The 18,203-nt window shown below is 35.1% G+C and overlaps 1 protein-coding gene across 1 annotated transcript; it reads left to right on the top strand.

The window, feature by feature from the left end:
- The first annotated feature begins 13,069 nt into the window (after positions 1-13,069).
- LOC149236145 (uncharacterized) lies at positions 13,070-14,987 on the top strand. Its single transcript, XM_089461521.1, has 2 exons — positions 13,070-13,254; positions 13,370-14,987. Exon 2 carries the CDS (start codon positions 13,544-13,546, stop codon positions 14,456-14,458), a length of 915 nt encoding a protein of 304 aa, XP_089317647.1. The 5' UTR covers positions 13,070-13,254; positions 13,370-13,543; the 3' UTR covers positions 14,459-14,987.
- Positions 14,988-18,203: the final 3,216 nt, after the last annotated feature.

Raw genomic sequence — 18,203 nt, 5'->3', positions numbered from 1 at the left:
TAAACATGATTTACATGCTTTGGTTAGTTATTTGGCTGATCTCTTCAACCATGTATGTAATGTCCCCTAATAATAATAAAAATAATAAATAATAAATAATATAATATAATATTAAAATATAAGAAAATAAATGATAAACAATAAAGAAAAGATAATAATAGTAAATAAATAATAAATAATGAAGAAAATATAATAATAATAAATAAATAAAATAATAAATAACAATACTATAGTTCTAAATAAATATAAGTAAAAATAAACTGTAAAAATAGTAAAAATAAGTAAAGTTATCAAAAAATAAAAAGGAATAAAATAAGAAAGAATTATATTAAGAAAATTACTAAATTAAGGTAAATTTAAAATAAAGAAATAAAAGTTGCATGTTGACACATGGAGTGTGTGCATGTGGTTCCCCTTCCAATGTTTGCTCTATTTAATAGACGGTGAGGAAGATGAGAAATCATTCTATGATTCCATCATCCATTCTCTTGGGAGAAAAGTGTTGTGAGACAAAGGATTCCCTGGCAGTGGTACGTTGATTGAGGGCTCGGGGGTGGCCATTTGTAGCAAAATTTTGTGCAACTGAGCCTACGGTTGGGTGGAGAGTCATTCCCAAAACTTTGTTGCGGTTAGCAGGATTCAAATAGCGTTCAACTCCGAAATCACAAGTAAGGAATATCATTGCCACAGGTAAGTTGTCTCTGCGCACATCTCCGAATTTTGATATTAAATAGTTGATACATTGCATGTTGATTATAAATCACATGATTAATCTAATTAGTTGCATGTTTTAATTTCGGGGTTGTTACATATGATATCAAAGCTAGTTGTAACTCTAGGCCTATAAGTTGTGGCATATCGTTTTAATTAAAATTTATTTACAAAATAAATTATTAATCTTAAAGATCATATTTATAACAAATTCATATTTTCTTATTAAATTGAAATTATATATATATATATATATTTATTTATTTATTTATTTTATAAAATAATACAATAATTTATTTTCTAATTAAATTGGAAAATATATATATTTTATTTTGAAATATATTTTTATTTTAAAAAATAATACAAATTGTTTTATTTAATTAGAATTCAATTAAATACCATTCAGGGTTCAAGGTTTTATTGTACTCTATTTTATATCAATATTATGAATTTTCTCATCAATTTATTAAAAATTAAAATATATATAATATTAGAAATCTTCATGATTGATTTAATTACAATACGCTAGATCATGGGAAAATGTTTTAATCGATCCAGCACACTTAAAAAAGAAGAAGGTGAATTTTAGATTGTTATTAATTAGATAATGAGAAAAGAATGGGAAATAACACTTAATCTTGAGTTCCTTCCACTTATGTCGTTATTCAGATTTGTATCATAAATTTCGCTTGGATGAAAATTAAAAGAAGATAAAAAATTAAATCGTGTTAAAGGTGGTTTTGTTAGATCAATTATGACTCCAGAAACAGGCTGACGTGTAGAGAATATTATTATGACTAGGCATTGACGTGTAGATGCTACAGGATAAATATATATATATATATATATATATATATACACTTTAAAATTTAGTGGTTCCTCAATGGAAGTGGATTTAGATAGGCTTAACAAAATAAGGGAAATTTTTCTAACGTGTAAGTGCAAGGTTTGACCTCCAATCTAATGCGCCTAATGGTTTAATAAAACCACCTTTTGCAATTGCACCATGTGGAGAACAATGGTTGTACAATTTCGATGTGATCCAGGTCAATTTAGACTTTGATGAAAGGAAACTTCAGCACTGTGAGTAAAATTCCAGCTAAGCTATGACAAATTGATCGATTTTGATTCCCATAAATAGAAAGAATTATATAAAAAAAATCTTATTTTTATTTTGTATTAAATACATGAAAATCATTTTTACTGCTTAATCATTATATTACTAAATAATTAGTAAGGAGCAAACTTGATTTTCCTAGTTAAACATAAGGTTAGAAAGAGGAGTACCACGACAATTATATTATTAACCTGCCTTACCATAAATAAATAAAGGGTTAAATTGGGATTGTTCTATAATAGTGAATATGGATTGAGTTTACATCATAAATATTTTTTTATTTATTATTTATGTTGATGTTAAAATATATATATAGTGAATGTGAATTGGGTTTAGATAATAAATATTTTTATTTATATTGATTTTAAAATATATATAATGATTAGTTAAAATTAGTTACATGGTTTAATGAATAAAGTTATTTAATTATTATTTAAGTGATTGGCAAAAACATAAGTACAATATGATTTTGGTTTCTATAGTTAATTTTATGTGATTATTTTAGTGAAGTTTTTACATTTTGAGGTATAAATTATATTTTAAGTAAAGAGATTTAGAATATTTATAAAAAGAAAAAAAATTGAGAATGGATCAAACTATAGATGAATAGATAAACCATGGTGTTAGTATTTTTTTTTTCAGAAGAAAAAAAAAACGTCATAGATTTATATTAAGGATATATAAAGGTCTAGATACAATAACTGAGAAACACTGATACGACAAGATGCCCAAACCTCATTCATATTGTTGTATGACAATTCTATACCGACAAGACTAGTACCTAAGCATCCTTATCAGAAAGACCCGGATCAGGAGAGTGACATAAGGGACTATGAGAAGAGCCTAAACTTCTCCCAGATTAATTGAGTTGAGACCCAAAAACTTTACAAACTAAAACCAAAAAAAGCAGACCATCAAGAACATATGGATGACAGTTACGCCCAGCCTGCTGAAAAGAGGAACCATGATCAAAAAGAGCATGAGACATACAGAGTCCGATTGCAGATCTAAAATGACGACATCAAAAGAGAAACATATTTGTACAAAAAGTTGTTAATGGAGGGGCTCATGACAGGCCAGAATACGCTGGAAAATAGCCTGGATAGGCTCCTTAGAGTCTTGGAAAGTATGTGCATTCCTCCAGATCCATAGATGCCAACAGGTGATTATGAACAGCGATCTCCTAGAGGGCGGTTGCCCACTCCACCAAAGAAATCCTTCCTGAACAGAAGAGAAACGGATGAGAGGGAAAACAAAATGCATAGACAAATCATACCAGATTAGAAGGGACGATGGGCAGTGGAAGAACATATGCAGGTTTGTTTCCGAAGCTTTCAGGCACATCGAGCATTGGCTGGGTCCCTGCCAACATCTCCTTTGCAATGTCTCCCATGTGAGGTTTTTATTCCAGAATAACAACCAGGAAAAGATAACCATCTTCATCGGACAAGCAGCTTTCCAAAAGCACGTAGGAAAAAAAGGATGTGGATTCTCTATAACAAATGAAAACATGTCTTCATAAATGTTCTTAACGCTGACCGGCTTATGGATGGACCATACCAGGCTATCATGAGCGCCTGTCCTGGAGACCCCCAAGCAAATAAGTCGCTCCTTTGCCGACAGCCATAAAGGAAGCTTCTGTCGAGGCAGATGAAGTTCTTCGCCTTCCTTCCAGATCGGTGAGGCACCTGACCACCCCTTAATCAGTTTGTCCCACGTAAAGATCCCCAGCCTATGAAATTCATGCAGCAACAGATGAGGAAAAGAGAACCCCTTGCCAGATAAAATGGAGTCGAAGGCAATAAGAATGTTGGATCCAGAATATAGAGTCCAGCAGAAATTTCTCATGAAAAGAGGATGAACTTTGCGTAAGCTGTTCCATATCAGCGAGCCGTTTCTGGTTCCCAAGGACCGCTTTCTGTACCAGAATTCAACAGGTTTTCCTTTGAGGTATTTTGTCTTTATGAGATTACTCCACGGCCCGTCCCCAAATACGCCTCTGTGAAGAGATTTGCAGAGCAGTGCGTTTCCAAAGGAGCGAATGTTCTTCAGGCCCCATCCACCCCTACATTTTGGAGCAGCGATGGACGCTATTTTAACAAGATGGATTTTAGTCTGATTTGCATGACCTCCCCAAAGGAAGTTTGCAATCAACCTGTTCATCTGATTAATAATATTGCTAGGAAGATAAAAAATATGAGCCCAATAGACTGACAATTAACAGAGGACTGACTGTACTAATATAAGCCTGCCAGCAAGTGAGAGAAATTTGTATTCCCATTGGGCAATTCTCTTGTAGAATCTGTCCAGTAGCCATTGCCAGTCCCTGATTGTATGTCCTTTAGCCTTTAATGGAAAACCCAGATATTTGAATCCGAGCTGTAGCGAATTTGGGGCAATACCCAACAAGTCCGAAATCCATTTGACAGTATCTAACTTCGCATCATTATGGAGAAGGAAGGATTTTTCCTTGTTAATGATCAGGCCGGTGGCTCTCTGAAATCTTAAGAGAATGTCGTTTATGCAGGTCCAGGAAGCCCTACAGAGCATAGCAAGGATGAGAATATCATCAACGAACAGACTATGAGGGATGGATATGTTCTTGCAGATTTTAATTGGAAGGCATCTCTTCTCTGCAACAGCTTTGTTGATCTGACTGCTGAGAGAATTCATCACCAGAATGAACAGCAGTGGAGAAAGGGGACATCCCTGGCGAAGACCCCTCTTAGCTTGAAAAAAAATAGAAGGAATGCCATTCACAATCACCGAGTATTTAACATTCTCTACACAAGACATGACCCAATTGACCCCTTGGGATTTAAGTCCAATTTTTGCTAATAGGATTCTCAAAAAACCCCAATCGACACAATCATATTAAGCCTTTTGCAAGTCGATTTTGAGGATAGCAGCATCCATATTCTGCGATATAATTTTAAAGAGGCTTTCTTGAGTCATCGCAACCGCGTCCAAGATTATTCTGCCCTTTAAAAAAGCGTGTTGTTCTCTGGAAATATAGGAGGATAGAAGGGGCTTCATACGTTCTGCAACAATTTTGGAAATGATTTTGAACGTGATATTACATAATGATATTGGCCGAAAGTCCTGAAAGGTATCAGCGCTATGTTTTTTTGGAATAAGCGCTATGAATGTAGATGTAGTTACAAAGTGTATATTCCCAGCCATCCAGGAAGCATCCACCATACCCAGCAAATCCCGTTTGAAGAGATCAAAATAGTGAAGGAAGAATTCTATTGGCCAGCCGTCAGGCCCCAGGCTTTTATCCTTCTTGAAGGATTTCATGGCCTTTAGAAGTTCATCCTCAGAGATGGGCCTTGTGAAGTCTTCATTTGCATCATTGTTAAACATTTCTGGCACATTCTCAATACTCCATATGGCGTCCTGGATATCAATCTCCCTTCTTTTATACTGGTTTTGGAAGAAACGAACTGCCTCCGCCGTGATTTGGTCCTGTGAGAAAAGATTGTTTCCCCGATCATCTCTGATCCTCCAGATAGAGTTTTTTTCTCTTCTCGCATTGGCAAACTTGTGGAAAAATTTTGTGTTCCTGTCACCTGCTTTGAGCCAGATGGCTCTGCTCTTGAGGCGCCATGTTTCCTCCTCTTTTAGGAGCATCATATTTTTCCTTTTTTCCAGCTTTCTAATCTTGTTTTTCATGTCGAAAGAGAGGTGATTTGGGTCAGCCTGCTCCCAAAGGCTATCCAGTTCCCTGCGAATGCATATGAGTTCCTCTTTATCCAATCTGTTCTTCTTTTTTTGCCAGTTTTTCGAAACTTTTTTCAGCCTCTTTAGCTTTTCTCGGAAAGGCATGAAAGGGGCCAGATCAGAGTCTTGAATGCGCTTCCAATTCTCTGAGATAATATCATTGAAGGATTGATCCTCCAATATTTTCCTGTTAAATTTGAAAGAGTATCCCACTCTGAATTTGTTCCCTTGCCAGGTTAGGGAGATAGGCCTGTGATCCGAAGAGTGATCTTTCCCGACTGTTACAACAGGCATACCCATAAATCCAATAACACTGGCATGTATGATAACTTTGTCAATCCTCTTAGCTGCATATGCTTGTCCGGTTCTACAGTTGTCCCAGGTCGGAAACATTCTGTCAGGAGCAATATCCGATAAGTCCCTGTAGAGAAGCTCCTTCTTTATTCTCTCTGCCAGAGGGTCGAAATTCCTTTTTATGCGTTGCGGGAACAAGCGGGAGAGAGAGCATCTTTTGTGAAAACCATCTTTGTCAAAACATCACGGCGGATCAAGAACAGATAAGCTTGGAGCTTTAAACATCAGCACCCCAGAAAAACAAATAAACAGAGAATGAAACCATTCAACATCTATGAATTACGCAGCCTAGACCCCAGAAGAAAAATATTCGCCTGATAGGAATCAGATATGGCCACCATCTCGGTACAGAGAGAGTTGTCTTTATATAAAAGACTTAAGACCTGTTGCGAATGAAGGAAGAGGGAAACTACAGCTAGACTATCAATGTGTTATTTATAACTAGATACTGTGAAGACATGGATAAACCCAGATGGCTTTCTGCATGGAGAGAAACATCCTGTCTGCACTACGTGTCCAGGAAGATAGATTGCATGCAGTGAAACCGCTCTTTCCAGCCAGGTGTCACTGTAGGGAAAACGACTATCCTGTGGTAGACCAACAAGAGGATACTCCCCGCCTTCCTAAGATCAGGACCCAATGCCTAAAGGAGTAAAAAAAAACATTGTCTGTCTGCGGAGATGGCGAGTGGCTGTAATCTACTGGACTCTGTCAGCGCTTGTTATGACTCTGCTTCTCTCCCGTGTTCGTATGCATAGTGGTATTGAATAATTTAAATATGTCTATGAGCTTTCCATTTATACGAAAGGAGATATCCCTTGGTAATCCATTGGGTGAAATAACAACAATAATTTTGGAGAAGATTTTGGAATAGACATAATTTGGGACTCTAAAGGTATCCCTTGAATGAATAACTCAATGGCAAATGGTAGTGGAATCATAGAATTATCTCCATACAAGGACGTGATGAGAATCACTATAAGCTCTATTTAAGGATGATGCACATAAGGAAGAAAATATTGGGAATCAACTAATGAATTTGAATAATTATGGTAATAATGAGATCCATGTTGAAGGAACTTGGAAAGTATGATGGCATAGATTAAATGAATAAATCCATAATAAATTTGATCAATTTAAGGAGATAAGTTGTGTGCATGACAACATCTATAATAGTTTTTCTCTAATGGGAGAACCAAATTGTAAGGTTTTCCATAAGTGACTAACTATATGCATGAATTATGGATATCAAGATGTATGTATTAGCCAAGTGTGTCAATTTTAAGAGAGGAGGGAAAGAAACCACAATGGACAAAGATGAGAAATTAATTCCAATTTGGTAATATGCATTTGAAATTGAATGAAGTGAAGTAATAGAGATGGAATATTAGGAAATTGTGACTACTGGAGAAAACAAAAATATATCTATGAATATTTGGTATGAGGAAGTGAAGGGTTGATTCTATCAAGAAGAAATTTGTCTTAAGGTATTGATGAGTGGATTGATAAACATGATTGGTAAAGGTCAAAGTGATGACATGTATAATTTAGAAGTGTCAAGATAGAGAGTTGTAAGCACTTGTAATTGGTGAGAAATGACAAGTGATGAATTAGGAAAATGTTTCAAGGATAACGACTATTTACATTTTGGAAAATAAAATAAACTATGTAGACTAATGAGAAAACATCGAGCATGAAGCGTAGGCATGAATCTTGTTGGGAATTTTATAATGAGACTTTGAAAATGATTACACATAAATTGGCAAAGGAAGTGAGAATCAACTAATAAAGGGTGTACTTAAACAACTTACTAGTGTGTGTCATTAGTATTGAAATAAATTATTTCCAAACACATTGAGCATACCAAATCATTCATGGATGATAATGGTTGTAGTGGTTACAAGCATTTCAAATTCTAAACTAAATATTTAACGAGTGAAAATTAAGGTGGAAGAATCCATAGTCCAACTTGAAGATGGATGAATCTACGATAAAAGAGATCAAGTGGGAACTTGATGAGATAAGAAAATCTTCTTAAGATGAACAATGACAATTATGCAAGTGACGGATAAATCACTAGGGGACAACAAGCCTCATGTGGGTTGATTAAGCATAACATAAGACTTAAATAAGGAAGACCTCGAGTATGTGTGTCATTTGGACAAGCACAATATGTATAGTGATCATGAAATTTTAACTTGACATTTATGATTTTACAAATGGTAATATCTTAACAATGAATTTCACTAAAATTTCCTTGGGGAAGGAAAAATATTTGACGAGAGCTTAAGGCTCAAGATGATGATACTCATTGAAATTTAACAATGTACTTAGATGAGTATATCTACAGTGTAAATGGTTAACTTGTATATCTACAGTGTAAATGGTTAACTTCCTAATAGAAAGAACAATAAATTATTACTGAAAAGTAATTGGTACCTTGATGAAAACATGACACTAATAATGCTCATGAGATAACATAGATCTTAGAGGGATGTTGAATAATCTTAATTCATAGTTAGCATTCATTATTTATATAAGTAAATGAAATTAATTCATGATAAGAATATTTATAGTGTATTGTTGTTCTATATTTGATAAGTATTGAGATGATTTTCATATTAGTGATGTTTCATGATATGATGGTATGTGGTAAATGTATATAGCTCTGATGAGAGGTTAATGATGTATATGTGGTGCTTTTAATTATTTGTTATGCTAATGATGTTGAATTCCCATGATGGATATGGTATACATAGGGATCATGATGTTATGACATGATGTACATTTACATGTGGTTCATTTATTATGTGATGTCATGATATATCTTTAATGCAAATATGTTGATGTTATAACTTATGAGGGTATTTTATGATGTGAAGCATGTGGTAATCACATGAATGTTTACGATATGTAAGAGTGTTTATTTATTTACTATTTAGAATGTTGTGATAACAATGATGTTATGTTATGAGGATGACATGCAAGATTTGGCATATGGATTATTTTTGTTATGATGTTATGATTATAACTAATGCATTGAATGTATGTTGAGATGTGGTATTGATAGGAAATCCACAAATGGGCTGAGAGGTCTAGTTTATTTGATGATCTCGTAGGAACCCATACCTGCAAGGGAGAATATGTAACACCATATGGGATGGGGACAAACTCAATCAACACTACATATGCCAGTGGTTCCTTTGTCTTGTATAGCTCTTGATGGATAGCTCTTGAGGGGCTATGGGACCATCTTGAGGAGGCCAAGTGCTTGATTTTGTAGGTTAGGTGCCTAGTATTGGATTGGGATGCCGAAGTCTGGTGGGGGTGTAAGGACTTTGATGCCTGGGGTTGTGTGCCTTAGTAGTTGTGGAGGGAGTGGGCCAACCTTGCGAGATGCCCAGAGTCATTGAGTACCATACCGGATGCCTGCCTTGGGGTAGATGAGGTCTGAGTTAGGCGCGAGCCTTGGGGCCAGCCTTGGACTAGGATAAAAATCAGGGAGGCTTATGTCTAGTTCCGAAAGTGGGAAAAAGGACAGAGATTCCTTGAGATTTTCCAGGTGTTGTGAAAACTTTCGATGCCTGTTGGTTATACTAGTTCAGCAGAGGGTGTAGGGCAAACATGAAGTAATAAATAACTAAATAAATAAAATGTTAAATAATTAAACTCAACTTCAAGACGAAGTTCCTTAAAGAGGGGGAGTATGTAATGTCCCCTAATCATAATAAAAATAATAAATAAATAATATAATATTAAAATATAAGAAAATAAATGATAAACAATAAAGAAAAGATAATAATAGTAAATAAATAATAAATAATGAAGAAACTATAATAATAGTAAATAAATAAAATAATAAATAACAATACTAGAGTTCTAAATAAATATAAATAAAAATAAACTGTAAAAATAGTAAAAATAGGTAAAGTTAACAAAAAGTAAAATAAAATAAGAAAGTGTTAAATTAAGAGAACGATAAAAATAGTAAGAATAAGTAAAGTTATCAAAAAATAAAAAGAAATAAAATAAGAAAAAAATATATTAAGAGAATTACTAAATTAAGGTAAACTTAAAATAAAGAAATAAAAGTTGCATGTTGACACATGGAGTGTGTGCATGCACTTCCCCTTCCAATGTTTGCTCTATTTAATAGATAGTGAGGAAGATGAGAGATGATTCCATGATTCCATCATCCATTCTCTTGGGAGAAAAGTGTTGTGAGACAAAGGATTCCCTGGCAGTAGTACGTTGATTGAGGGCTCGGAGGTGGCTAGTTGTAGCAAGATTTTGTGCAACTGAACCTACGGTTGGGTGGAGATTCGTCCCCAAAACTTTGTTGCGATTAGCAAGATTCAAATAGCGTTCAACTCCAAAATCACAAGTAAGAAATATTATCGCCACAGGTAAGTTGTCTCTACTCATATCTCCGAATCTCGATGTTAAATAGTTGATAAATTGCATGTTGATTATAAATCACATGATTAATCTGATTAGTTGCATGTTTTAATTTCAGGGTTGTTACAATGTAGTCCATGAAGGTTTTCCACCGACTTGGTCACACCACATCATCCATCCGATCCACAAATCGGGCCCCAACTCAAATCCCAATAACTATAGAACGATCATGGTGGGCCACACGTTCTCAAAGTTGTATGCTACTTCTCTACATAGGAAGCTCTCCAGTGACCTTGAGCAAAGACAAATCAAAGCTAGGGGACACGTAGGTTTTTAACCAGCTCATCAGACCATTGACCACATCTTCACCCTCCATGTTGTAATTGAGGAGGCATGACATCGATCTTCGAAAGTCTACTATTGTTTCGTAGATTTTCGAAAAGATTTTGACTATGTTCTGAGGGAAGCCTTACTCCAAAGACTCTGAGATATTGGCATCTCGACGATCCTATTGGCAGTTATTACATGCCTATATGATTCCGTCCTTGGTCGTCTTTGCATGGCTCATGGGATGTCTGATTTCATCCGAAGCACTATTGGGGTTAAATAGTGTTGTCCATTGTCCCCTACCTTGTTTGGGATCTATATTGATGAGTTGGAGGCTTTTCTACATGAGCATATCTAGGAGACTAATGGTTTCATTCTTCACCAGGTCATGATATCTATTTTAATCTTTGTTGATGACATGGTTCTCCTCTCCTCATCTCCAGAAGGATTACAAAGGAAGTTGGATGCCTTAGCTCTATTTTGTGATCTTCAACAGTTGATGGTCAACCTGGGTAAAACCAAGGTTATGATCTTCAATGGGGTGAAGAAAACTTCAGACCTTCACTTCGTATTCAAAGGAGAGGAGGTTGAGATCATTGGCACATATACATACTTGGGGGTGTAATTCTCAAGTCCCCGCTTCAGTTTGTGACAAGCGCTTCAACCTCAAATCAATAAAGGATATGGATCTTTAGCCCTTCTTGAGAGATAGTGCTTTCGACATCACTTCCAAGACATCTCGTCCAAGATGAGCCTCATGGACACCTTGATCCATCCCACTATTCTATATGGCTCAGAGATTTGGGGACTGTCTTTACTTGAGTCGGATTGGGCTTCAGTTGAGAGAGTCCAAACTCTCCTTCTCTGTCGCATCATTAGATGCAAATAGACAATACCTCAACACATCATCCTTGCAGAGTTTGGAGCTCAACCCTTTCGGCTTGATACAATCTTCCATTTGGTCTCATTCTTGCATCGTGTCTGGGGATTTGCAGACTCGATAAAGAGTAAGGATCGTTACCCTTACTTGGCATATTTCTCTTCTGAGACTATTACTCGTTCTACTCCCTCTAGCTAGGCTAGATGCTAGTTTACATGAGTTTCAGATCTCTTAGAGTCAATGGGCATTCAGTTGGATCGTATCCCTCCTTTCCGATATCGTTGGATGCTCTTGGACACCTTATACCTATTAGACAAGAGTTGAACAAGATCATCAAGGAGGACTTCTACATGCAGTTCGTCCACGTCACCTGGGTTAATCCTCCAGGAGAGTTGCGCCCAAAGATGGCCTTCTACACTGAGCACTTCTTAGAGTTGAGAGATAGGCTCATTACTTGACCCCAGTATATGTTTCATCACTGGATGCATACTCTTCGCATTCCTCTATGCCAGTTCAGAGTAGGTTCTCATAAACTTCGGGTAGAGATGAACCACCAAATTGATAGACTAGACAAAATCTGTTAGGTATGTCATTTACAGGAAGTAAAGACTGAGGTGCACTTCATTTTTGGATGCCCTATCTACTATGTGATCAGAGGAAGGTTGCATTTCCTATTCAGAGACTCTAAACCCTCGCAGACTTTTTCAGGTATCCCGATTAGAGATGTCTAACCCTATATATGCAAGAGGCTCTTAGGTTCCGAGCGCATATTCTTCAGCCTCCCATCAAACCAGACCCCACATAAAGGATCACGACATTTTTCAGGGTACTACCTTCAGACAGGGGCATATGAAATTAGTGATATGTTCTTATGGTCATATGAACTTCATAGTTTCCTTTCATTTTATGTCATGACTCTTTTAATAGCTATTTTAGTTTTTGGTCTATGGTAGTCATTTTAGTTTTTATCATTTTATTTTAGTTATATCACTGGTTTTCTTTAGTTATACTTAAAAACTAATTTAGTTTAGCTAAAATTTATTTTATTTTGGTTTAAGCTTAAATATTTAGCTTTGATTTAGTAATGTTGATTTTATTATTTAATAACATATAAATTTGAATTTTATATATTCATGTTATAGTTTGAGTTATTTTAAATTATTTTTTATTTAAAATTATAGTTAATTAATTTAATGTAAATTTTATATTATTTTTTATTTTTATTCTTAAATTTTATTCAAAGTTTTATTTATTGTTTAATATTTTGGTTTAAAAAATTATTGATTGTTTGGGTTGTAGATGGATATGGAAAATTTTGAAACACAAGATCATGAGATACTTAAGAAACTCAAAAATAAACTTAAGAAACTCAAAAATAAACTTTTGTACCCATGTGAGAGATTTAAACTTTTTGTACTGGTGTAAAAAACTTATTCAACATTCCTTTAGCCCTCTAAATACAATTGCTAATTATTAAATATCTTATAATTTGGAAAATTTTATACAAATATCATCCACTTTGTCATTATCATAACATCAAAAACGTGCTATACGGAAACATCCATCTCCTTCTTCCATGGCACCACATAGGATTCCAACCCTCATAAAACCCTAAACCTCATCTCAAATGAAACCCTAAATACTCGCAGCACAGTGCTCACTTTTGGTCTACGGAAACGTTTTGCCCTCCGAAACCATCTACGACGATATTCATCCAGACATCCAGTCCGGCGGGCTCCTCCAGGTAGTTATTTCTCTGTTTCTGTTTTTAATTTCAGCAAGGGTACATTTTAATCTGCGATTTCACTGTTGCAAAGATAATGTCTATTCATCGAATATTGAAACGTTTGATAATGAAGGAAGTACCCCTAGTATCCACTCATGTATCGATCCCAATTTTGCTGTTTCGTCCTCTTCAAATTCATGCAAATCCCCACATAAAAATCGCCAAATTCTGCACGGAATTAGCAAACCCAACCCCAGCTCCACCAGATGGGGGCGTTGTCACAGATTTTTTCATCAACAAATGCGGTATGTCAGAGAAAGATGTTTCAAATGTCCTTAAACTTCGCAAGGGCTTGCTGAATAAACCAAGCCAGGATTTGGAAGAAGGTTTGGAGTTGTTAAGTGAATGTGGTTTGACCACCCCTGCTCACATTCGAAGGGTGGTTCTTGGCAACCCTGGGATTTTCTTATATAAATCCAAAAGGGACTTAAAGTCTAGGCTCAGCTATCTAAGGTCTATCATCAACAAAGAGCATATCTGCAAGCTTCTTTGTACCAATTCAACAATTCTTGATCTGAGTGAGGATAAGCTTGAATCTGCGATTTCAGTCTTGCAAAGATTGGGTATTGAGGGCGATGCATTATCAAAGTTATTGGCAACAACACCCCGTCTCCTCAACCATACGGAGGAAAAAATTATGGAGTCATGTAAAGTGGTGGAAGGTCTGGGTTTCGGGAGGGGATCCAAGATATTTGGGCACGCTTTGCGTGGTTTACTAGGAATGGGGAAAGAAAAGATAGATCGCAAACTGCGGTTTTTGAGCAGTTTAGGTTTCTCTGAAAAACAAATTTACAAGCTCTCATGTTTGAGTCCGGCGGTTTTGGGACTTTCAGAGGAAAATCTGAAACGGAAGGTAGACTTTCTTGTCAAATCACTGGGACTTCCATTGGATGATATTGTTAGATGTTCCAGTCTGGTGACATATAGCTTGGAGAAGAGGATAATTCCTCGGTATAGAGTAATGGAGGCCTTGAAGTCCATGCAACTGTTGAAGAGAGAGAGGATTTCTCCACATATTGTTAATTACACAGACAAAAAGTTCTTGGAAAAGTATATTAATGGGAATCCCGAATACTCCTCCGTTCTGCGGGATATTTACTATGGAGAAAAAGCTGTGAAAGCTATTTACTATGGAGAAAAAGCTGTGAAAGCTAATCGTTGACAAGGAGACTTGCAGTGAGTGTTTTTCAGTCAAAAGGATTCAGCGAAAGTTGTGAGCAGCTTCAATCAATATGAAGTTCAATCGTTGTGAGCAGCTTCAATCAATATGAAGTTCAATCGTTGTGAGCAGCTTCAATCCATATGAGATTTCATTACTGCCTTTATTTGTAGTCTTTTGTGGATTCCTTGGCATAAAAGAAGGGTGCTTGTAGCAGGGGCCAGCTAACAGTTCTGAGAAACAGATTTTAGAACCGGAGCGATTCACAGCGTTGCTTTTAACTGAAGGTGCAACTCACCTCCTTCGTTACCTCAGCATGAGAAAGGCAAATGGTCAATATTGATTTGTAACCAACACACCCCAGACATTATTGTGTTGCCATCTTGTACTTTACACCACAGTTCAGCGTGCGTCTGAGCACATACGTGTCTCACAGCAAATACCTCATCTTTGCAAACCATAAACAGAGTTAGCCTCTTATTTGAATGGATGTTATTAATGGCTTTAAATGAGGAGTTTAACTCTTATATAATGGCAGATTGCCTTTACCGATATATGCATTTTCGATGCTGAACAGTATTTTTGTTTTAATTTCTTAGCAATTTCTGTATTTTTCTACACATTTTCTGTTAGTATTATATGTTTTTATAGCAAAATATGAAGTCGTTATCGATTATACTAGAACCCTAGTCAAGTATTCAAATGACACAATCATTTTAGCGTTATGCCTTCTGGGGGCGATTTTAGTCCCTTGCAATCCTACAAGTTTTTTTCCCTTGCAATCCTACAAGTTTTTTTTAATGAACCATTGTATTTAGACATGGATGATTTCACAGTACTATTTTAATACATAGATATTTTATTTTTTTTTATAGAATTTTAAATAATAATTCTGCAAATTTAACATTGCCTATGCTTGTCCTTGTTGTCAAACATGGTTTGGATGGACTACGTATTGTAACCTGGAGTATAATACATTTTTATTTGAATTTTAGTCGCAACACTTTTTGTTCTGTTGTGAATTCTTTGTCATAATGTTTTTATTAAAAAATTGTTAGAAAATTAGTTTATCTGAAATGGGTTTGGAAAAATATTTATTTGTAGAAATGTCATGATTCTTCCATGTCTTGTTCTTTATAATGGAGAACATTGGCATTGGGTGAGCGGTGGTTGGATAGTAGGTCCATGATTTTGAGATATAATTGGATTATCCAGTCTGAATGCCCCTTGGGAATTATGTTTGACTATTTATCAACCACTCATGGATGAGTCAAACTTGCAAATGACAACTAAACTCATAAGTTACTAAGTAATGAGTCCAACTCATGGGCTCATTGGTGCTATAGATATAAATGACAAAAAAAGAAAAGAAAATAAATCTCATTTTTAGTGAACTTGTTAATTGTAATGAACTTTTAATTCAAACTTTGGCTTTATAAAAAAACAAATAAAGATTGCAGTGAACCTTGTTAATTGTATTGAACATTTATTTCGAACTTTGACTTTATAAAAAAACAAATAAAGATTGCAATGAACCTTGTTAATTGATTTGAACTTTTAATTCAAGCTTTGACTTTATAAAAAAACAATTAAAGATTGGCCAAACTTTTGACTTTAAAATAAATAAATGGGGATTATTCAAACTTTAAATGTAAATCTTTGCTAGATATTAAACCTTTAAAACAAATTATTGAAAAATTGTAGAATCATCCAAGATGAATTAATGCCATATTATATGTCAAAAGTGTGTGTGTATATATATATATATATATATAAATAACTAGATTTTAGATACTCGATTCACCTAATAAATTCTTGATTAGCGTATTAAGAGTATGAAGATAAATTTAATGGCATGCATCTTTAAAAAATGTAACTACCTTTGTGTAGACAATTTGGGAATAAGGAGGGAGCCAAAAAATGTAAGTGCTAATGCACTCGAGATCCTATTATAGTCTAAACTAGTTTTATTTAGTAATATGTGTGGAACAACCATAAAATAATCATATCAACAACATTCTATAAATTTTAATTAGTTCCAAAAACAAGAATACAAATATCATCTCATCATCAAAGAACAACATGCATGTCACATGCATATGCACTCACCCACATATATTACACACAAGCAATCTACATAATATCCAAAATAATGCATAAAATTCATTAGTTTCCAAGCCACGTATAAGACAAGTCATCAAGTCAATGAAGGACAAACAACCAAATTATATAGAAAATAAATCCATACAAAATGGGGCATCACATACTCCCTTTCTTTGAGAAACTTAAACTTCATTTTGAAATTATTATGCAAATACATGAAGCTTGTACTATGTCAAATTTTATTCTAAATAATTACATTTTGGTGTCATTTATATCATGTTAAATATCATAAAGAATTGACCATTTCACTACTTTAGTTTCTTTCAAAATTCATGTATTTCTATAAAATTATAAGCATAATCTCATATAAGCATAATCTCATAAGCATAATCTCATATTAACACCCATTATACAAGCCCTAGGTGATAATAAATTAATGCATTATTTCATATAATCCATTCCAAATGATTGTTTCAAGTATTTATTGCTTGTTTCAAATATCATTATTAAGCATGTCTTAAGTAGTTGCCATGTTGTATGAGGGAAGTCTTGGCTAACATTTGAATTACTTAAAGCTAGTATTTGGTTTCACCTCAAAAGCGAGCACAAAACAACGTAATGGCTGGCGAGCATAAAACACACTTTCTCTCTATATAACTAATTAATTAACTCTCATGGTAGAGACTCTTTATTTTTGGGCCAAGTGGGTCAGATACATCACATTCCAATCAATTACCTAATCCATTACAAACTTTTTTTTGTTATATTTAATAGACAAATCGATATACAATTAATTCCATGCCTAATTTTACCCATCAGATTCTATCCCTAATTAGATAGAGACATTTCGGATGACGTGCCGTGTCTTCTATTTAATTTCCAACTGTCAAGATTTTTCCTCATTCTCCATCTATTTGGAGTATTAAGGTGGTGGGTTGGCATTGATTGGCACACAAATCAATGCCAACCCATGGTGTTAAACTATAGATGAATAGATAAACCATGGTGTTAGTATTTTTTTTCAGAAGAAAAAAAACGTCATATATTTATATTAAGGATATATAAAGGTCTAGATACAATAACTGAGAAACACTGATACGGCAAGATGCCCAGACCTCATTCATATTGCTGTATGACAATTCTATACCGACAAGACTAGTACCTAAGCATCCTTATTAGAAAGCCCCGGATCAGGAGAGCGACATAAGGGACTATGAGAAGAGCCTAAACTTCTCCCAGATTAATTGAGTTGAGACCCAAAAACTTTACAAACTAAAACCAAGAAAAGCAGACCATCAAGAACATATGGATGACAGTGACGCCCAGCCTGCTGAAAAGAGGAACCATGATCAAAAAGAGCATGAGACATACAGAGTCCGATTGCAGATCTAAAATGACGACATCAAAAGAGAAACATATTTGTACAAAAAGTTGTTAATGGAGGGACTCATGACAGGCCAGAATACGCTGGAAGATAGCCTGGATAGGCTCCTTAGAGTCTTGGAAAGTATGTGCATTCCTCCAGATCCATAGATGCCAGCAGGTGATTATGAACAGCGATCTCCTAGAGGGCGGTTGCCCACTCCACCAAAGAAATCCTTCCTGAACAGAAGAGAAACGGATGAGAGGGAAAACAAAATGCATA

The sequence above is a fragment of the Pinus tabuliformis genome, chromosome 8 (assembly GCF_031772625.1).
Source record: "Pinus tabuliformis cultivar Carrire ecotype Pingquan chromosome 8, CPIR1, whole genome shotgun sequence".
NCBI classification, from domain to species: Eukaryota; Viridiplantae; Streptophyta; class Pinopsida; order Pinales; family Pinaceae; genus Pinus; species Pinus tabuliformis.
Note: the sequence above shows the minus strand (reverse complement) of the source record. Positions and strands in the feature narration are given on the sequence as shown.

Bases quoted from the DNA above. Each gene is read 5' to 3' on its own strand.
- LOC149236145 (XM_089461521.1), top strand. From the start codon at position 13,544: ATGTCAGAGAAAGATGTTTCAAATGTCCTTAAACTTCGCAAGGGCTTG.